The sequence below is a fragment of the Bubalus bubalis genome, chromosome 3, assembly GCF_019923935.1.
Source record: "Bubalus bubalis isolate 160015118507 breed Murrah chromosome 3, NDDB_SH_1, whole genome shotgun sequence".
Taxonomy (NCBI): domain Eukaryota; kingdom Metazoa; phylum Chordata; class Mammalia; order Artiodactyla; family Bovidae; genus Bubalus; species Bubalus bubalis.
Window position 1 is genome coordinate 172,316,105 of NC_059159.1, and position 22,722 is coordinate 172,338,826.

The following is a 22,722-nucleotide window of genomic DNA, read 5'->3' on the forward strand; positions in this document are numbered from 1 at the left end:
TTTTCTAGGTTCCTAGACAGCTTTTGAACCAAAACAGGCATTATATACCATGTTATACTATATATAGTATAGCACTATTCTCTGACCACCTGCTGAGGTTTATATTCCTAAGAAGTTGTTTGCCTAGAGCTGGACCATTAAGATCTGGGATAGGGACTGACATGGGATGAATATAAGACAGTGAAAATGTCATAAAACTAACACCCAGTAAGTTCTAGAAAACATCTACTTCCGATGTAAAATTGATTTGATGGTGTCTTTTTTACTTACATTCTTTGTTTCATTTTCACAAGTCTTGGCAAAATGCTTAGAAGCCTGGCCTAATTCAACAATTATTGAAATCCTTTAAGGATAGTTTCCTGGTCTGTCCATGTGCTGAATGAGAGTAAAATATTTTCTTCCTAAACTGCCACGTGAACAGGAATCATTTGGTCTTCTGTTAAGGCTGTGAACTGAGCCACATGTTTATAAGAAAAGAGCACACTTAAAACAACAGATGTGGAGAAGTTCCCGAAACTACAGTCTTATTGACCTAGAAGGTGATTCGTGTATGAAGCCAAACACCTGGTCTCAAAAGACGTCTTTCCAAAGAAACTCTACTCCCTCCAACTAGGATTATGTAAAAATCACCAGCCACCGCCACCCCCCCCCCCCCCAAATCAAAATCACTGCATCACTTTATTGTCCATGAAAAATACTTGAACGTCATCCCGGAATGTCTAATGCATAGAGTACCGGGCACCAAGTACTACTCAGGAGGGCCTCATAGGTGCAAGAGCAACAAGGAACCCAGAAAAGCAGGTGACCACACAAGTAATAAGCTCTCCGTGGATTAAAAATTAAAAGAATTTCACATTCTCCCCAAGGTACTTGCCCAATGTCTGGCACACAGATGTTTACAACAGTCTGCCTCTCTCTCTTTGAGCACCCAAGTTTATTACAGGGGATCACACATGCAAATACCAGAATCTGGTCCTGAGCAGAGTCAAGGGAGAACAGTGTCAGCCACCAGACGTGCTGACCTCACACTGAAAAAGGCCAAAAAACACCGCGAGTGGGATCTGAATGCACGGGTCAGACCGGAGCTCCATTACCGAGTGCTGTGGATTTATATACTATTTACGCAGACGTCTCTTTTTAAACAACAATTAAGGGCAGTTCTGCAGTAAAAACTGGCAACTTAATGCCAAATAGCTATTTGCCTGAAGAAAATATGAAATCCTGTTATAATTTAGAAAATAAGGCAAACAATTTTACTTTAATCTAGATACAGGTACTTTATTTACAAATATTTAGGTTAATAGCATTTTGTTACATCAAATGAAGAGTACAGCAGTCTGAGTAAATCCTGTCACAGAACAGTTAAGACCCACTGTAACTGACTCTGGGAACCAGGGCACTGCACCTGCACAAGCCACAGACTTCAGTCTGGGATGGCTGCCTTGTACCCCGGTGGGTGGTTCGTTTGTTTTGATTTTGTAAATATATACACACATACCAGCAGGTCATGGTCCCTGGGTGAGTCCCTCGTGATGCAACAGTGTAAGCAGAACAGATCACTGTACGTCCTTACCAGAACATACCCGATACACTCCAGGTAGCTTGTTCTTTAAAAAAGTTAAACAAAGACAGAAATAAAGATGAGTCCACAAATTAACCAAATCCTATTTTCTGCACATTCCAGTTGTGGCTTTTATTTAACATTGACTGTACAAGACTCTGGTACTACCACGCGTTTACAACCCAGAAAGCAGTATTTCTTACTTTAGTGTCTGTAAATAGGGATTTAAAATGCGTATTTTAAACACAGCAGTTGAGCTGAGGGTGCATTTTATATAATATGCTGAGGTTCTACCTATCCTACTTCAAATAACTTCTCAATTCCCAGCCTGAACCATAAACTCAATTAGGAATCAATCAACAGAAGTAAAGAACTTGGTAAAACGTACGTTTGCTGTCTACAGAAATGAGATCATTTCCTTGCAATACAGTATTCTTGAGTGGCCACACTGCCTACTGCAAAGTAGTAACTTACTTTATCCGTACAAACACTGAAACAGGGTGAGAAACACCTTCCCCTTCACAGAACAACTTATGCCAACATGACATAAATACACTAAGAATACAAGGGGTATCTTAAATTATTTCACTGTAGTGTTAAAAATGCACTATTTAAAATCCCTTAACAGCAGACCTGCGGTTCTGGCTGTCTGGTTCAGAATCTTACCATTCTGAGATACAGGTATAAAAGCTTAAAATGTGCAATAAGAAACCAGCCTTTTTTCTTCTTCTATACAGTAAGGCAAGAAATGCAGCCCGTAATGCAAAATGTTTACAAAAAGAGAAAAGCAGGTTAGCACATTGCTGATTGCACGAGAACAGTTAAGAAAACCAGCAGGTGAGCCACAGCGCAGAGACGGAACAGAACCTGCTAGTGTGAATCATCTCGCGCCGGGAGCGCTCCAGCGTGATGTCCCCAGACCCTGCCAGCACCAGAGGGCGGAGCCAGCACATCGTGTGCACAGAGGCTGTGTCTGTTTCCTCGTGTGAAATGGAAGGGAGTAACATGGTCACATACAGGTCCTACTGTACAAACTGGTATTTTATACTGTTCCAAGGCCAGTAATCAATTTATTTTCTTCATTAAAATAATATACACAGAATGTATTGTTAGTTCGGTTCCTTCAAATTTTATACATATTTACTTTCTGCTAAAGAGAAAAAGATAAAATGGTGTAAAAAAAAAAAAAAAAGGATAAAGCTATTAATTAAGCATAAGAAAAAAGATAAATGGATATTTTCCCTGCGCAGGGCTAAGACAGAAGCAAACCGCCTTAAGAAAAATGCCACCCACACAACAGGGAATTTATCCGACAAAAACAAAAGGCTTTGAAGAACCCTTTCTCTATCATCAGAAGTCATTTCACAGCAATAAATTTATGGGTTACAACAGACATACCTGAACAGTTAAAGATGGGAAGAAAGCTTAAAATACCATCAAATTAAACCGTACAATGAGACAAAGCCTTGCCAAAAAGAGGGAGGGGCAAAAAAATCAAGTCCAGCATCAGTGCTCAGTCTAAATCGTGGACTGGTGACATACCTATCACGAGGACAATCGGGGGAAAAAAGTCTCGATTTGCCATGCAGGAGAGATGGATTACTCTACTTGCCTTTGATAACCTGATTACATCTAGTTGTTTAGCAGTTTAGTATTGTGTTAAACTGTTTTTACAACAGAATTGTTTTTTTCTTTTTAATTAAACCCAGTAAGATGTACAGAAGACAGTGAGGCAGTAAAAAGTACTGCTTCCAACAGACAGAGGTGAAAGGTCGAGTGAGAGCCACGGCGAGGAGGTCACTAGCAGCCGCAGCCTTCCCTCTGGGGCTGGGGCTCGCTGGTTAGCCGGCCCCCCTGTGGGGCTGAAGGTTTGTGCTGTACACCCGACTCGGCGGCGTTCAGATCCAAGCTTCCATCCTGAATGTTCTGATAGATCTTCTTGGCAGCCTCAAGGAAAGCATCTTCTACGTTCTCTCCCCTAAGAGGCAATCGACAACTTTATTGGCGAACCATAGCTTTCTACAAAACATAAGACGTTACACACTGACCTTTGGCTAACCTTTGCCATGATGTCTTCAACTCAGCCACTGTCATCTAATAAGGGATTACCAGAAGACTGAGCGAAGGGAACAACATGGGAACATTTTCTTTGGAAAGCATATCAACAATACTAACAGCTCTTTCTACAAACCCAATTTGAAACTGTACGTGCTCTAATCATTAAAATGCTATATAGTAATATATAACAATAATTAAGCAGGCCATAATAGGGGGTGTTCTAAACAGAAATAAAATGATCTCCAATCAGTATTCCAGGATTTGTATGGTCTGATCAGCCAAGCATAAAGTGTGCTGTTCTTATCATGCTTAGCCATGTTCACGTTTGATATTGGCCCTTTTAGGACCAACAGTATAGATGAGGCTACACAAAAAGGGGCCAGCTTCTCACCACTGCAAGGAGTATTTGAGTTAATACATGAAGAACTATGACAGGAGTGCTGGGGTTCAATAATGGACGTGGAATAACAATTAGAAATTTTACTTACGCTTCTAATTACTCTTAAGACATTGAATATTTCCTAAAGTCACGCTTTTACTAAAATGAGAAGTATTAAATCAACAGGTTGAACAACCTTGAGTCCAAGATGCCCAATTCAGCCTTGGTTGTAAAGGTCACTTTTAGCCTTTACACAATTTGTGTTAACACAATTTCATTTATTAACCTGTATTACCAATGGGTATAATCAAGGTATAATATTTTAGGGAAAGTAACAAAAAACATTATTTTGAAATGTGAAACAAGCAAAGGGATTTTTGCTGTTTTCCCTGCCATAAGCATTACACGTTTACATGTTAATACACTATATGGATATATACATTATACATTTATATATATATATGTGGTTCTACTTTGAGAAATTTGAATATAACTTAAAATGATCTACTAATTTTAGTCATACTTACGTTTTTGCACTTGCTTCAAGGAACAATAAACCTAAAAATAAAATGCAGACTATGAAAGACATGTCACATTAGCTCACAAGGACGTTCTCTTTAGTGCGTCTGAGTAAAACGCTCCCATCGGCTTTCAGTACTGCCACAGTGTTTTATGAAAGGCTATGAGTTTGAAATGGAAGGAATCTTTATGTCATTAAATAATTCTACTGCCCTCAAAATGAATCCCAAATACAAATGCATTTTGTATTTCCTCATTCTTCGATTTGAGCAATTTGCACTTAAAGAAAGAAAAAACTGTCAAATCATATGCATTGTCAAAACCCCCCTTCTCCTTAGAAATTCTCCCATGTATGACCCAAAAAAGCCATTAAGTCTCAAAAGAAACCCACCATTTTCTTCAGCAAACTGTTTGGCTTCCTCATACGTCACATCCCTCTGAGCCTCCAGATCTGCTTTATTCCCTATGAGGATTATCACCTGGATTGTAACCGAAAGAGAGACGTCTTACACAAAAGCAACCTTTAAATCAGACATGAAAACTCTAAAATCCAAAAATCTGGAGGAAAAAACATGCAGGTCTAAAAAGGAAACTAAATACTAGCGATGAGCCATCGGACGATGACCACAGAATCGTGAAGGTGTAACTATGAAGAGGCACAGAGGGTGTCTCCAGGACACTGCCTGGAAGAGAAGGGTTCTGCCTTTCATTAGATTTTCCTAAGTTCCTGGAATCCACAGAAAGCTTTAAAACTACTAGTTCAACTTCTGAGGCTACAAGTAAGGAAACTGATACTCAAAGCAAATAAGGACTTGTTAAAAGATCACTCAAGAGTCCGTGGTAGGCGGACATCAGAATTCAGGCAGAAAACCTGAACTGTGACCTTCCAATCCTGTCCTCCCCTACACTATCCCTCGGCTAGACGAGGTCTGTAGCAGCTGATAACGATGACTGCATCCAGGAGAGGGGACAGCGGGGGGGAGAACGTCTGTACAGCGAGTTCAAATTCAAAGCAAAATATGTTCCCCTTCAAAACTGATGTGGTAAATCCAGATATTTTAGAAATGGATGGTTTCAACTAAAAGGGTTGTCCATCACTAACTTTTTTTCACGTGAAATTTCAGTCCCTGGCCGTCCTTTCAAAACATGGTGTCCATGAACTGTAACTATTTTGACCCAAATGTCCACCTTTAGCGTTCTTCAATCAGTGTGGACAAGTGCCCACTGAGGATGGGAAAACATTTTCACATACGGTCAGTCCACCTATCCAGTAAAGAATAAGGCAATAACACTTAAAAAATGAAATCAAGTTTTTTAAAAAATCAAAGTTGGTCAAGTCACGATGGCTGAGTAGTACAGGGCCTTATAACACAGGCACTCAGTGTAAGAAAGGTTTGCTTAATGGAGACAACACTGCCTCTCTCCGTCCCTTAAGCATTTCCAAACCACGCTTCCCATCTTCCTGAGAGGGGAGGCACAAAGTGGCATGCTAACAAGACAGGTACAACATACACTATCAACAAAAGTAGAAAGTATGTAACTTCCACATAGAAATCAAAGGCAAAGTTACAGAAAATGTAACAGATTTGTTTTCTTTCTTCTATAATGAAATCTGGTAAGATTTTAAGAGGCATAAATGAAACAAGAAGGACATGGCTCATTTTTTTTTATTATGCTCCTCTAATGACTCTCTACAATAAGTTGTTTTCTTGATGTTTTTAGTATTTTACTTACATAACAAAAGAATCACAAAAGTTTACAGAAGAGTAGAGCTCTTGTATCCCTTTCACCAAGCGTCCCCAATGCTAGGATCTTAACACACTCTCAACACCAGGGAACTGACACTGGCACAATCTCCAGCCCTCACTGGGAGTTCAGTTTTACTGTGTGTAGTTTTACTGTGTGTAGTTTTACTGTGTGTAGTTTTACTGTGTGTAGCTCTATGCAGTTTTACTGCAGGTATAGGTCTGTGTCCCCACGATCAGCTTCTTCACTACAAAGGAACGGGGCTGTGCTGCCCTCTTTACAGTCAGCTCACACCTTTCACCCCCGTCACTAACCCCTGGCAACCACAAATCTGCTCTCCAACTCAGAACTTTTCTTTTTGAGAATGTTTTATATAAATGGAATCATACAGAATGTAATCTTTCGAGACTGACTTTTTTCATTCAGCACAACACCCATGAGATCTATTTATCTACAGGTGATTCCCTTGTATGGCTGGAGAGTATTCCCCAGAACAGATGCACCAAATTGTCTCACCATTTACCTACCGATAGCCATCTAGGTTGCTTTTTTGACTATTGCAAACAAAGCTGTATGAACATTCACCTATAGATTTGCATGTATACCTACAGTGGGTTTACTGTGATAATGGATAGGAAAGTTCCATACACAGTCCCTGGCATAAAAGGCAAACCATGTTAACTGACTCTTAAAATAATTAAGTTGCTGTTCCCTGATCAAAGCCAATCTTACCACTGATTTACATATTTACTAAACCAGGCCACTGCCAGGCTCTGGGGCACAAAGCTAAGTGAGACACAGGCCTTACTCTCACAAAGCTCAGTCTGTCCCTGCTCAGGGCCTTTCCTCACTTGTTCCTGGAATACCCTCCACAGAATCTACCAAAACCTTTCTATTCCTAAGTCCCAGCTCAAACAACACCTCCTTTGTCAACCTGCTTTCTCCAGACGGCACTGTTCACACTGGCTGCCCCCAAACACACCACCAGCAAGCGCTACCCCGGCCACGCTGCGTCCAGCCTGTTTCACTCTGCTTCCCAGTAGTTATCTGTATCCCCACAGGTGATCTCCCTGCTGGATGATGACCTTGTATTGGCCAAAGACCCACATTCTTTTTTGTATACTGCAGAGCCTACCATAGAAGCTAGTCTTTAAAATCTCAAATCAATAACTATCTTTTCAGACTGGCTAATTTTTTATAATATGCAGAACTGTTTTTATTTTTAATTGACATTAATAAAATTATTGAGACTCATGTAGTAACAAATAATAGAGATCCCTAGTACACTTTGCCCAGTTTCCTCTAATGATAACATTTTATTAAATTAATGCAGATTAAAGTGAAAGTTTCAGATTTCATAGTCTCCATTTGGCATGAGATCACCACCCCACTAGTAACTTTCATTTTTCTTAAACCACAAACATGAACAAAAACCAAGTGTAAGTGTGAAACCTGGCATAGTCCATATTCGAAAAAAGGTTTTACATTTTCTTCAATTTAAGAATAAAGACTCTCTCATTCTTAGTACCCAAATACAAAAAAAGTCCACTTAGCAAATGGCTTTCCTTTCTGGGTCAACTTAGATCTTAAGCTTTTTGTACAATAGACATCATTTAACTTACAGTATTTGGATTGGTGAGATTCCTTGCATCTGTCAACCAGCTGCTTAAGTGATTATATGTACTTCTTCTGCAAAAATTAAAGTTTATTTTTGTGACTGCCACATACAGTTGCCATTTCAATAGGAAAAAAAAGAAACTTCATCAAATATATTTTAAATATATACTTAAAAAATATTTTTGATTTGACTAGGCTGCTGCCCTAGAGAATTGTGGAATGTAAACACACACTTTTCAAATATCTAGCCAAACCTTTTGTTTTAAATAACTCAACAGTCAACAACTTTGCTAATGACTTATACGTCAGGAGTAAATTATTTACATTTAAAAACATAAACAGACCAATAAGCAAGAACGAGATAAAAAATTGATGGAAAGTAATTCTGAACTCTGAATTTTAAAAATCGGCTTTAAGAAGGTTAATACATTTGACTGGAAACTGAAGTCCCCAGATATATCAGAGAGTGAGTTTATCCTAACTGTACACTCTCATGTACCAGCAGCTAAATCATTTGAGGATTCATAATGCCTTATTTCTTCATTTTCTCCAATCTGAGAATTTAAAAACTCCTGGCTCCTTTGCATTAGCCAAGTAGGACCTAAGACAGCAAACAAATCCAAATAATTTAAATTAATACAGAATATACTACCACTATTAGACTTTACCAAAAAGGTCAAAACATTTTTTAAATTTTGATGGTTAAAAATATTTCTAATTTATACAGACTCATAGAACATTAATCTATTAGGTGAGGCAACAGAGGCCCATAAAGAGGCAGAAATGATTTCAGAGCCAGGTGCAGGGCCTTTTACAGACACTGTGTCCTTCAAGTGTTTTGAGTTCAGTCTAGTGAATATATTCCATCATCTCCAGCTGCCAGTGTTCATATAAAATCTGATATACCAAACAGAATCTGATATATTCCTTTCCCAGAGAGAACTGAAAAGAATTCCTTACTCAGAATTTTTTACTGTACTATATCATATTATACACAAACCACCACCTACATGTCAAAAAAGTCACATAAAAATTTTTTTCCAGTGTTTTCAACTTGTCCAAGTAAACAATGATCAAATATAAATTTTAAAAAGCACAAGCCTTATCACTCATATCTCAATAGGCTGGAATTAAAGAACACACAAAGATAAAGCAAAACAATCTACAATCTATAGATACACTTAAGTACACATCACCATAGTTAGATTTTAATAATGAATGCAGTCTTCAACTATGCAGAGCCTTCAGGAATGCATCCCGCATAAAAGGATGTCCGTACAAATGGCCAGGTTCTTTACCTGTCTTCCCACAAAACTATTTACCAGTTGCCTGGCTCCAGTGAAGAGCCTTAAGGCTGTTCCCTCTGTTTTGCCCTGAGACCACCCAATTCAAAAATTTAGTAAAACTACAAGCACTATAATCATAACCATCCACTATCTTTATTCTAAATAAATAAAATAACCTTGTTGCTACTGCTGCTGCTAAGTCGCTTCAGTCATGTCCGACTCTGTGCAACCCCATAGACGGCAACCCACCAGGCTCCCCCGTCCCTGGGATTCTCCAGGCAAGGACACTGGAGTGGGTTGCCATTTCCTTTTCCAATGCATGAAAGTGAAAACTGAAAGTGAAGTCGTTCAGTCATGTCCGACTCTTCACGACCCCATGGACTGCAGCCTACCAGGCTCCTCCATCCATGGGATTTTCCAGACACAAGAGTACTGGAGTGGGGTGCCACTGCCTTCTCCGAAAATAACCTTAGGAAACACTAAATTAAACAAACTTACGACTGAAGCGACTTAGCAGCAGCAGTAGCAGCAGCAGAGTCCCTTCACTATAGAACTTCTCACTGGGACTCTTCAAAAGCAGGGCAAAGCATTTCCCAAAAGGAAATACACGTGAAAAGTCTATCACTTGGTCCCACTTACTGATTCCTACCCGCTCAAAGGTGAGACAAGAGTCCCTCTGCTTTAGACACTCTGCATTAATATGAAAGGTGGTCTAGTTCATCTTCTAGCTTACAGCAGACAAACAGCTCAGCGTTTAATGAAGTGGCTCAATTTTCCCAAATCAAACATTTAAGGTCCAGTTTTGTTATTCCGTATCAATTACTTTTGAGTTTCCATAAATAGCAGAGTTGAAATAAATTTAATCTTGCAGCATGAAGTATCATGAGCTACTTCAATCCATTTTAGGACACAAAAAAATTTAATAAACAAATATTTCAGATTCAAGTATGAGAATTTTTCATAATCTACCACGTTGGATTAGCAAAACTACTTAATTCCTTTGCTTGGCCTTATTTTGAAAAGACATGAACTTTAACACTGCTGCTGCTGCTAAGTCGCTTCAGTCGTGTCTGACTCTGTACGACCCCATAGACAGCAGCCCACCAGGCTCCTCCGTCCCTGGGATTCTCCAGGCAAGAACACTGGAGTGGGTTGCCATTTCCTTCTCCAATGTATGCATGCATGCAAAGTCGCTTCAGTTGTGTCCGACTCTGCGACCCTATGGACAGCAGCCCACCAAGCTCCTCCGTCCACAGGATTCTCTAGGCAAGAGGCTGAACAGAGTAACTCTTAAAGATTTGCTTGCTTTCTACTGAAGTAAAAATATTTGGTGTGAAATATTTCACCTCAAATAATTCAACTGATACTGCTTTTCAGAAGAGTATTCTTTCACTAGCTCCACCAGCATCTCCTAAAGTTTTCTTTAGTCTCACCCACTTTCAGATAATATATCTGAAAATCTCACACACAGCAATTTAGAGGAAAAAAAACCATAAAACCCAAATAATAAGTCATTTAACAGATACACAATTACAAACTATAGAATGCCTTAACAATTTTAAAAAAACCATACTGCCTGAAGTAGATTCCTTTCTCGAGTATGCAGGCTGGGGACCACGGGCCTCTCACCTGGTGATGTCGTACACCATCAGTGCTCCCGCGGCGCCTCTGTAGTAGCTTCGGGTAACCGCTCTGAACCTCTCCTGTCCCGCCGTATCCCAGATCTGCAGTTTGATTTTTTGGCCACTAACTTCAATTATTCTTGTACCAAATTCAACACCAATTGTGTGAGGACAGTCAGCCATAACTGGTAGGGAAGAAAAGAAATAACAATATTCCAACTTGCAGAAAGCTTCAAATTAAGATCAATGGGAAGATGATCTACTAGACAACCAAAAGACTCATTAATGCTTATAGGCTATAAACAGGTTAAAGCCTGCATGAAAAGAAAAAAATTAACAAAAACCCTTAAGGAGTCACAGGGATGTGACTGGAACAAGGCTTAGAAATTTCTGCAAGGAACCAAATAATAAATATTTCACATTTTGCAGGCCAAAAGACCTCTGTTCCAAGGACTCCATGCTGCTAAAGCACAAGAACAGCCACAGACAATACATAAAACAGGCATGACAGCACCCCAGTAAAACCTTACTTCTGAAACAAGCAGCGCCGGGACCTGGCCCACAGGTTACTACTTACTGACCTCTGGGCTAAAAGAATCTTAATAAACTCTTCATAACAACATTATACTATTTAGCCTTCTGACAATTCTTACCTAATAACAAATTAACGGTTTTAAGACTCTAGGTGTTTTCAGTCAAACAAGTATTTATTCTGTAAAATGTTATCAATACTTCAAAGATGGTCACAAAATGTAGTATGTATTTATAATTATATATTTGCAAGTCTAATCCAATAGGACAAGTCTACTAATCCTTTCTTTATAACTAGGCCACTGAAAACCTATATCCACTATTACTCCTCTACAGTACACAGACTGCTAAACACTTCATAAAACGTTACATTAAGCTAAAAAATGCCACAGAAATAATCTTAACTACTGGAAACAATTTCAACTATATTTAGCCTATCGGTTACATAAAATAAAATGGCCCCTTCTCCTACCACACAAGACAGAGTAGCACTTTGAGTCTAAAATGACCAGTCATGAATGCAGAAAGAATTCCATTTTAAATATTTCCAATCTATTATTATTTAATTATTAGCAAATGATATATAAGCACATTTCCCCTAATAAGATAATTTCTACAATGGAAAGTCAGAGAACAAGAAAAAGATAATTTAAATTTGAAATTATATATGTTTATTTTTTAATAGTATATATATTTAAAACCAAAGGTTGTATCATCAAAAATCTAGTCAATCAGACTATATATGGCAGAAAAAAACAACACCATACATACAAGTATATTCCATTTGTACCTATTTTTAAAAAAAATCACTTCCTAAAGACAAAAGTACATATACATAGGGAAAAGTTATATTTTATTGCATAGACTATACTGAAAATAACACTTTTTAAAAGGCAGGAAAGTGACAGTAAGAATCTGCCGATGTTTTGTCTTACACACTGAACTTACACTTTTTCTCTGTAAACTGGTGAAGCAAGCAGGACTTTCCTACTCCCATGTCCCCTGTTAAAAAAAAGTTCCAATTTTATCCTCTTATAATTACATGCAATGATTGCTATACCTCTTTTACCATATTGCATCACAAACCTCTGGGCACTTAAAAATTTTCATTTTCATAATTTATAATGAGTTCAAAAGATCCTAAAGGTAGGTTTTCACTGTGATCTATAAATTGACTATTCCCAACCTTTACTGGTGGTAGAATCTGGTTATGAATTATGTCAATAAATAGACACCAGCTGGGAAAAGCTTTTTAACAGAAAAACTGCTGTAACAGTGTTTTCTACTTTAAACTATTACAACTTTTTGTTTTTTTCCCTTAACCCATGCATAAAAGCCAAAAACTCCTAGGAGTGACCAAAAGGGCAGCACAGAACAAGTAGAAACAATAAGCTTTGGAAATCTGATTCACTAGATCCCATTTTATCTCATATTTCTTACAGAATTCTACAAAAGAACGTGCATCACATGAAAATCCGAATGGAACAGGTATCATCTCTGACTGGACTGACAGCAATCTAACCTTTGGTGAAGGAAGCATTACAACACGGTCATATAAGCTCAATATTAAACCAAACTAACAGGAAGAATTAACAGAAAAATACATAAATTTCAACTTACTCTTACATATGGATAACAGCAAGAGAAAAACTACCATTTATTTCATGTATCTTACACAATTATTCTGAATTTTTATCAATTTTTGGAATCCAGGGGGCTCTGAGAAATTTCATATTTTTGGAATGTATCAACGCTCCTAGGAAATTAATCTCATTCCCAGTATTAACTTTCAGGTAGCCCTCAAGTCACTTCAAAGGTAGCCAGCTTTGTACCCAGGGTCACAAAGTAACAGGTCACTGATAAAAAATAAATCCTACCAAAGGAGTTTTAACTTTGCAGTGAAAAAGACAAGTATTCACTTCCTCTGGGGTACTATGTTAAGTATTAGCGTATAAACATTTTGCATTTTAACCTTTGAAGAACAAGAGTATAAGTTAAACAAACTTACCAATAATAATATATTTAAAGATGTAGGAGTAGTTGTACGGGGCAGTTGCCATGGTGGCACTAGAAACAAAGAAAACTGAGTTACTTCAGGGAAAAAGTATGCTCAGGTTATCCAAGCCGTGTATCCTGTAAAGATATATAAAATTAACCACAGTGATTATAAACAAAATGTAGGTTACAATAGCAGAAAAAATGGCATTTCCCAAATTAATCAAATACACAAATTCTCTTGAATGAACACTGTTTCAACACTCTCATGTATTATCCACAGAAATAGAACATATATCAAAACAATTCCAATATTTCACTTTAGGAAATACCAGATAAGAAATGCTACTCTGGAAAATTTCGATCAAGGAAATCTTTATAAATTTAAGTTTAAATAGTATCATTATAAATAGTCCTCCTCCCCTGTTAAGGTCTCCATTGCTGTTAACTCAAGTCTAATGATCTATTTGGAACACTTTGATTTTACAATAGAATGTCATAAAAAGTAACCACCAACTTATAAACACAAAAAACCTTTTCACTCTACTTGAAATAATCACAGCATCCAAAGTAATTATATTATTTCTAAGTGAAATGTCAGAAATAGAACCACATGAAACTGTTTCTGTTGTAGATTTTTTTTAAGTCAATTATTGATCATTTCATACAGTTCCTAATATAGCATTTGAAGGTTAACAAATATGTCTGCTATATATTTTTCCAGGAGTTAAGAGAAATAATGACATATTGTAGTTGTAAAATTTGAAAGTTTATGTATTACAAGATATGTTTGAAGATCACAGCTCATTTCTCACCCCCACAGAAGACTTTAACCTAAAGAAATCTAATTTCTCTCCCACTTTTAATAAATTTAAAAAAACCTCTCCAATTTATTCAAATGAATGCCTTGACTGTGTCTGACACTGTGCTAGGTCCTAGAGAAATAAGAGGTGAATTCTAATACTGGTAATAACTTACAATAAACTTTATTCCCCAATAAAACTGAAAGAAAAAAAATTTATTCTCAAAGCAGTTTTCAGCTGAAGATGAAAATTCTTTATAAATATGAAGGTTTAACCTCATTTTTACAAAAACTGATTTTCCAATATTTTTTTTAACCTGGTTTTTACTGTTCTAGCCAACTGTCACATACACAAGCCAGATACTTAACAGGATTGGGGAAACTCATTTACTGTAATTAACAGCTTACTATATGTTATATTTCAAATAAAATTTCTAAGTAACTAATAAAATTTAACTTGCAGAAAGAGTACATATTTAAAATAAGTGAATTATTGTTATTAGGGAAGAGAAAGCTGTTAATTATAGTAAATTATCAGACAATCATTTCACACAATAGTCTTCCTGCTTAGCTGTATGAAATACACTTAACAGAACTGGGACACGCTGTAACACATCTGTCATCAGTCACACCACAGAAAACTCCCTTGACCAGTTCTTTCAGAAAAGAAAGTGTTTCTAGTTAAAGTAACTGTGATTCTGAACATCATACATGACCATGATTGATTCCCTTTTTCCAGAAACAAGAATGACCTTGGTCCTGAGGTTCAAACGGGTCTGTATTATTCACCAAATTTTGAAGACAAGGAAAAGAATCATCTCTCACAATAAGAATGATATTTAAAGGTTATTAATTTCTTCTTGGGCTGCATTCCCTTCAGGTTCCTCTCTTCTAACTCATTTTTAACTTCTCTTTTAAACTTCTTTTTCCCCATTCAAACTTGGGGGAAAGTAATTAGTCATCTTTAAAAGACTGCTACTCTCGTGGGTCTCCTCTGATGTTGCTGTATCTTTTCTTTCTTCTAACTTAGTTATAGCTGTACATACTATGCTTCCTTTCATTTTATTATGTTAAAACTGTGGACTCATAACAATCCCAGTTTCTACTTGAAAGGCTCTAAAGGCTAATCATGAAATTATAAACCAGTTCTAGTTGTACTAATTTGTGTACTTGCTAATTAATCATACAAGCATTTGTTAATATTTGAGATGACTGATTTTGAAATTTTATTTCCAACCATTAATTAGTAAGCTATTTATAAATAAAAGAGAATTATCACTATTTCAGACTGAAAGTCAGCACCCTGTTCTCCACCTCACCACCCAATTTTCTGGTTAAGTTTCTTAAAAATTACAATAAAAATCCTAAAAAGCAGAGTTAAAGGAGAACTACTCAAACTAACTAATTGCAGTAGATAGGCAGGCAAAAACTACCAAGCACTCTAGCCACCAACAGAAGGTTTAAAAAGGTTCCCAGAGTTAACTGACAGAGGTCACTCAGAATTATGTATTTGCAACAACCATGTTCAAGAGGCCCCCTGTAACTACGCTTGGGGCTTCCCTGGTGGCTAAGGTGGTAAACAACCTGCCCGCAGTGCAGGACCCCTGGGTTCCATCCCTGGGTGGGAAAGATCCCCTGGAGAATGGCATGACTACCCACTCTAGTATTCTTGCCTGGAGAATTCCATGGACAGAGGAGCCTGGTAAGCTACAGTCCATGGGGTCGCAAAGAGCTGGACAGGACTGAACACTTGCCCTTATTAATACTGTTTTAGCAAAGGACTTCTCAACCTCATCTTGTGAACATGAAACATATACCACTATTAAGGTAAGAAATATATTTAAATGGAGTATGCTACTGAATGAAACTCTACAACGGGTGCTTTTTTTTTCACTTCATAACAGCACGGATCTATTTCCAGGCCAATACATATAGACCTAATGGTCACTAAACGCATGTTAAACACTAATCACTGTTGTGCCAGAACAGAGTCACATTGTCTCCATCTTCTGAATCAGACAGTGTTCCAAATAGAACTGTACATATAAATGACTAGTTTTGAAATGTACAAATAGAGAGGAAGGTAGGTACTTTCAAATACTGTGCTTGTGGGAATCTGAAGTGCCAAAATATTTTGATTAAATAAAGTACATCAGTCCTATGAAATTATACACATCTAACTGAAAAACCATTTAGATACATGCATTAACCTGGAAGCATATTCATGATTTTAAGTGAAAAAAAAAAAAAAAACCATGCTGCAGAGTTCCATGAGATAACATATACCCATTTTAAAAGACATACACACACTCAATCCTATATGGATACAATATAGAAGGATACATACCAAACTAAAAAATTAACACATGGAATGAAAGAGAAAAAAGGAAGGGGAAAACCATTTTTTTTTACATATCACTAAGAAAGAAAGAAAGTGAAGTCGCTCAGTCGTGTCCGACTCTTTGCAACCCTATGGACTGTAGCCTTCCAGGCTCCTCTGTCCATGGGACTCTCCAGGCAAGAATACTGGAGTGGGTTGCCATTTCCTTCTCCAGGGGATCTTCCCAACCAAGGGATCGAACCTGGGTCTCCCGCACTGCAGGCAGACCCCCTGAGCCACCAGGGAAGCACTTATGTATCACTGGGAAGACACTATAAGCATCTACTATATTCATTAGTAATACTCTAAAATAGTAAAAGTAAAAAAAAAAAGGAGTTAAAATATTTTAAGCATTTTTACATATAATTCTAATGTGAAACAAGAACAAAAAACCCCCAGCCATATTTCCAACATTACTTCCATGTTTACCAATAATATGGGGAACAGCATACGAAGTGTCTCGTGATCAGAGTCAAAACACAAATAAAAGGGGGGTCCGCCAGCTGTCGGCGGCCATGACTCTGCTTTCACTGCTGAGGGCCCAGGGTCAGTCCCTGGTCGGGGGAACTAAGACCCTAGAAGCCCCCTCGTGCTGCCAAAAATAAAAACAAAGCAAAAAACAACAAAATACATAAAAACTAGAAACAGCTCTAATTCCCAATAATGGAGTCCATTTTTTCACTTTCTTATGGTCTGACTCCTTGCTGTATTAACTTACACGCTTTTCTAATCCTTTCACAGCTGTTACACAGCTATTTTACTCCACTCTTAGGACATAAGGTGTTACTGTGTAATTTCTATGTAACCGATTCAAGACAACAAAGGAAAAAAGCAACCCCTAAATAAATATATTCTGGGTGACTTAAATTCTGACCCTTATAGTTTAAACTGAGGCTTTTTTATACATGAAAAATGCTGTTATAAACACCTGAACCAAGATAAACTGCTTTTGTGATTCCAATATAAAATTTTTTAAATTATGTTAGGTTTTGACAATACAGTAATGATCAAAAAATACACTTACAGAATCCCAGGGATGGGGGGGAGCCTGGTGGGCTGCCGTCTATGGGGTTGCACAGTCAGACACGACTGAAGTGACTTAGCATAGCATGGGCCCTCACTTCATACAACTCAAGAAGAGAAGCCCTTTGGTGTGCTTCCGAGACCACTGCAGTGGACACTACTTGATCTGTCAGTCGAGTGGACACAGAACTTTGGGAGGTAAGCTATTAAACTAATCAAAATCTGTGGTCAATTTCCTGTCCTCAACCTTAAAGCAACCTCTGAAAATAACCCACTCATTTCCGAGACCCACCTAAAAATCACCTCAGTTTTGACAAGATATTTAATGTCACAGTTTTTTATAAATTAATGTGGTAAGAAAAGAGTTGATTTCTCCATGTGTCAAGAGAAAGACAAAATTTTTCTGCTAATTGTGATGGCACGCTGTGAATAGGAAATAAAGTAATACTGTACCTCTGTGCACAGAAGGAAAGTATTCACGAGAAAAAACAAAACTGAAACCCTGCACTTAGAAGTAAAAGGATCAGAAACAGTGAAACATTTACTGAGGAAAGGATGTCTGAGATTTGCTTCAAAATAATTTGGTAGATGGAAAAGAATCTAAAGTCGAGTGGAAGGACTTTCCCGGTGGCGCAATGGATAAGAATCCACCTGCCAGCGCAGGGGACATTGGTTCAATCCCTGTTCCGGGATGATCCCACATACTTGGGAGCAACTAAGCCCACACACCACAACTACTGAGCCCCTGTGCCACAACTACTGAAGCCCGAGTGCCCCAGAGCCTGTGCTTCACAAGAGAAGCCACTGCGATGAGAAGTCTGTGCACGCCAACGAACACCCACTCAGTCAAAAATAAAAATAAATAGAATTTTAAAAAATTAATAAAAAATAAAAATAAGAGAGTGGATATATGTGTATGTATAACAGATTCACTTTTCTGTACAGCAGAAACTAATGCAACATTGTAAACCAACTATACTCCAATGAAAAGTCTTTTAAAAATAATAATTTGGTGGAGAGGGTACAAGTATATATAGATGAAATAAGACTAAGCACTGGTAACACTGGATAATGGGTATATGAAAGCTCAATATACTACTCTATTCTGCATATGTTTAAAACTATCTAGGAGAAAAAGTTTCTTAAAAGTATAGTATCTCTGATACCTCAACTTGTATGTACACTGCTGTTTCCAGTAATGCACAGCATTCTTAATCACAAAAAAAGTTTCAAGTTTAAAAAAAATTAAACATATCTCAGTAGACCTAGTTTTAAAGTAACTTATTTGCCTTACACAAAGTTTCCTCTAATTGTATAATATTTTACTAAAATTATGCAAAGATATTTAATACTGATAAAAATCAGTTGTAAAATCACTCCACATTCTGTTGTAAGGCTGCAGTATGCACAACAATGAAGTTTACCATGAAATGTAAAAAAAAAGTTTTTAAGTGTAGTTTAATTCCAAGGGAATTTGTTAGGTTATTAAAATTCTAAAAGTTTTACATCTTTACAGTAACTGCCATTTACTGAGTGCCTAATATATGTCAGCTACTTTATAAGCAATCTCTAATTCTAAAAACTCACTTTACAAATAAGGAAGCCAGCTCAAGAGAGGAGATACACCCATGGTCATATACCACTAAAGGGAAAGCTAAGATTAAGGCTCAGATCTAACTCGATAGCTCTCCAAAGCCATGTTCCTCTCACTCACTCAACAAATCTTAGACACTCACTACTAGCCTGGCACTGTCAGAGACAATGGAAGCTGACCAAACTTTAAGCAATGTGCTAAGGGTTTTAAACCCCACTTAAATCTTCACAACAACTCTAAAATGGAGGTACAGTTATCCCTTGAATGGATAAGGACCCTTAGTCTGAAGAGGTGAAGAATTTGCTTGAAGTCACTAGGAAGTGGAAGTACTGGAGCAGGAACCCTCCAAAACTCCTAACCACTACAAGTCTCAAGTAAATGGGTGTACTTGACCCATGTACTTGAGGAATGGGGGAGTGGGAGCTGGGTTACTGCAAGGTCAAATTTGTCCTCGACCACCACACCGAAATACTAGGCAGTTCTGACAGTGATGAAGCGAGCAGGACTTCGCAGGACTTCAAATCTGGACTCTCGAGAATTGCTGTGGGACCACCAGGAAAGCATGTGCTCTCTGGGAACTCGTTTCTTCTTCAAACAGAAAACGGAAACCTTGTCGTCTATCCTCTGGGCTTGTAAGAATGTGAACCAGCAGGGTAGTGGCAGGCGCACTTTGGGTCATAAAGGAGAAGTCAGCTGTTATCCAAACGCAAACACAGGAAAAAAGGAATCAGACTGTAGCTACATGTTCAATGGTCGTGTCTGTACCCCTGGCCTAACCTGAGTTTGCATGTTACATCGTTCATCAGCCACATCGCACCTCCACACCTCAGCTTCCTCACCTGGAAGACGAAGACCCTGGACTCACCACCCAGAGCAACGTGAAGCAAGCTAAACCTGCGGGTCTAAATACCTAAAATCCGCGTCTAGCACGCGGTAAAGAGCAAACCACCGAAACCACTTGGCTCCGCCTTCTTTGCTTAAATTCTAGAAAGGCCAAAAACTTTTTGTCCTCGTTATCTCCACACGCTACCGACGATCGAGACCGTACAGAATGCCACAGACGCTACAGAGCTTCCCCCAAACCAGAACCTCGCCGCACGGACCCCCAGACCCCCGCCCAGCCCGAGGCCACGCCGGTCTACCCCCACCGGCAAGGACGCCGGCGTCGGGCCAGGACGCCGGCGGGGCTCCGGGCGGCCGGCTTTTGTGCCCCGGGCCAGACGTGGCCTATGGGCCCGGGGCCGCCACGTCCGGGGCTCGCGGGCTGCGGGGCGGCGCGGCTCGAGCGGACAGATGCGGCGGCGGCAAGGAGACGGGGCCCGCGGGAGGTGCAGTCGGCCCAGGCCGGCCGGAGAGGCGGGGAAGGCGACGCCGCACCCACCCTTCCCCACGCCGCGCCCGGAGCCCGCCGCTGGGCGGGGAGGCCCGGGCTCCGGCGGGCGCCGCGCGGGGACACCCTCGCCCCCGCACGGACGCCTGTCAGGCCCTGCGCCGCGGAGCCCACAGCCGACCCCGGGCTCGCGGCGGCCTGACGCCGCCCGCCCCGCGGCGCCTCGCGCCCGCGCCCCCAGCCCGCCGTCGCCCCCACCGCTGGCCCCGGGAGAGCCCGGCGAGGAGACCGGCCGGCCGGCCCCTGCGGAAGGCCGGGGTTACCTGGGGGGTTGCTGGTGGCTGGGCAGCTTTCCGGGCGGGAGGGGGGCGTCAGGACGAGGAAGAGGAGGGCGGGCGCAGCGGGACAGGGGCGGGGGCGGCCGGCCGGGGCCCGGGCAGGCAGCGGGCAGGCCGAGGAGCTGCAGACGCGCCGGCGGCAGTGGCGGTGGCAGCGGCGACTGCTCCCGCGGCTCCCTCAGGATCTTCCTCGGGCTGGTCCAAGATGGCGGCGCTCCCTGCACAGGGTTTCCTGTCACCCTCGCGATGGGTCGGACCACAAAAGAAGGGGGGGGGAGGATGCGCGCGCAGCTGGGGGAGCCCGGAAGAGGGCGGCCGGGGCCGGCCTGTTGGCCACGCCCCTTCCTCAGTCCTCCCCTCTGCACTCGTCGCGACGCCGCCGAGCCCGCCCCACTGGTCCTCGCGCCAGAAGGGGCGGAGGAAAGCACTCACGCGCAAGCGCAGTCTCGTGTCCTGCCCTCCTGGGGGAGCTACTGCGCAGGTTCGCGTGGACCTGCTGAAGTACCTCTGGTTCTTGCGTGTCTAGGATTGTTGTGGTGGGGACTGTTTACTATGTGTACTGTCACTTAATGGACGCTTGCCGTACACCGGCCACTATGCTAAGCACACATTTACTGCACTCATTCAACATGTATGTATTGAGCGATTCGTACCTAACGGTGAACACGCTAGGTCCATGTCCAACAGCCCCAGGATGTGCATATCCCGATTTTACTGATGGTAAAACTGAGGCTCAGACTGAGCAAGTCGCTTGTCCAAGATCTTGCAGCTAGGAAGTTACACTTTCTGCTCAGTTTCACCTCTGTCCCTTACAGCCTCCCTTTGAGGGGTACTTTTAATGAAAGAGAACTTGTAATATTTTTCAGAATTTGGCCACCACCTACCCTCTTCCAGCTTAGTCTTCTGTATCACCTCACTCGAAAGTTTAGTGCACACCCGTGCAAGACCACATGCTGACTTTTGTGGGCCCTGGACACTTTTGCTTTGTGATTGTGGATATATGTTGGCTTAAAACTCAACATTCAGAAAACTAAGATCATGGCATCTGGTCCCATCACTTCATGGCAAATAGAGAAACAATGGGAAAAGTGTCAGACTTTATTTTGGGGGGCTCCAAAATCACTGCAGATGGTGACTGCAGCCATGAAATTAAAGGGCACTTCCTCCTTGGAAGAAAAGCTATGACCAACCTAGACAGCATATTTAAAAACAGAGACATTACTTTGCCAACAAAAGTCCGTCTGCTCAAACCTATGGTTTTTCCAGTGGTCATGTATGGATGTGAGAATTGGACTATAAAGCTGAGCGCCAAAGAATTGATGCTTTTGAACTGTGGTGTTGGAGAAGACTTTTGAGAGTCCCTTGGACTGCAAGGAGATCCAACCAGTCCATCTTAAAGGAAAGCAGTCCTGAATATTCACGGAAGGACTGATGGTGAAGGTGAAACTCCAATACTTTGGCCACCTGATGCGAAGAACTGATTCCTTTGAAAAGACCCTGATGCTGGGAAAGATTGAAGGTGGGAGGAGAAGGGGACGACAGAGGATGAGATGGTTGGACAGCATCACCAACTCAATGGACATGAGTTTGAGTAAACTCCTGGAGTTGGTGATGGACAGGGAGGCCTGGCGTGCTGCAGTCCATGGGGTCACAAAGAGTCGAACATGACTGAGTGACTGAACTGAACTGTAGATTTATGTATTTATGTAATATGTAATATTTGTTTAATATATAGTTCATACTTTATAACTGCATTTATATACAGATGAATAAATTGTTATATAGCAAATCACTTTCTTCAACCTAAAAGTTAGTTTTTCTCTTCTGATTTTGAAAGAATTTAAAAGATTTTGTAGACCCCCTAAAAATATTGTGGACCCTATTCACTGTGGATAAGAGGGCCCTGCCTCAGTCCACCAAAATGAAGTTCAAGCTTGCTTT

General features: G+C 40.2%; 2 protein-coding genes across 3 annotated transcripts in view; one reads left to right on the top strand and one right to left on the bottom strand.

The window, feature by feature from the left end:
- The window catches only part of CNTRL (centriolin), a 136,831-nt gene extending 123,938 nt beyond the window's left edge, over window positions 1–12,893 (top strand). The window contains exon 46 of the transcript XR_003108362.2: window positions 12,762–12,893. The gene's annotated coding sequence lies outside the window, so the exon portion shown is untranslated. The remainder of the gene's footprint in view (window positions 1–12,761) is intronic.
- RAB14 (RAB14, member RAS oncogene family) lies at window positions 1,252–21,048 on the bottom strand. 2 transcript variants are annotated; one of them, XM_006054150.4, is made up of 8 exons: window positions 20,767–21,047; window positions 13,328–13,386; window positions 12,268–12,321; window positions 10,796–10,973; window positions 7,886–7,952; window positions 4,909–4,996; window positions 4,526–4,556; window positions 1,252–3,539 (listed from the first exon to the last, which is right to left on the bottom strand). In XM_006054150.4, the coding sequence occupies exons 2-8, from the start codon at window positions 13,377–13,379 to the stop codon at window positions 3,362–3,364; spliced, it is 648 nt and encodes a 215-aa protein (XP_006054212.1). In that variant the 5' UTR covers window positions 13,380–13,386; window positions 20,767–21,047; the 3' UTR covers window positions 1,252–3,361. The 2 variants fall into 2 exon arrangements, with proteins under 2 accessions (XP_006054212.1, XP_025138141.1); XM_025282356.3 differs by lacking the exon at window positions 12,268–12,321 and having other exon boundaries at window positions 20,767–21,048.
- Between the last annotated feature and the right edge of the window lie 1,674 nt (window positions 21,049–22,722).

Coding starts and splice junctions, on each gene's coding strand:
- RAB14 (XM_006054150.4), bottom strand. CDS start 13,379: ATGGCAACTGCCCCGTACAACTACTCCTACATCTTTAAATATATTATT. Junction 4,997..7,885: donor ATCTCACCAATCCAAATACT/GTAAGTTAAATG, acceptor GTTACAATCCAG/GTGATAATCCTCATAGGGAA. Junction 3,540..4,525: donor CTTGAAGCAAGTGCAAAAAC/GTAAGTATGACT, acceptor ATTGCCTCTTAG/GGGAGAGAACGTAGAAGATG.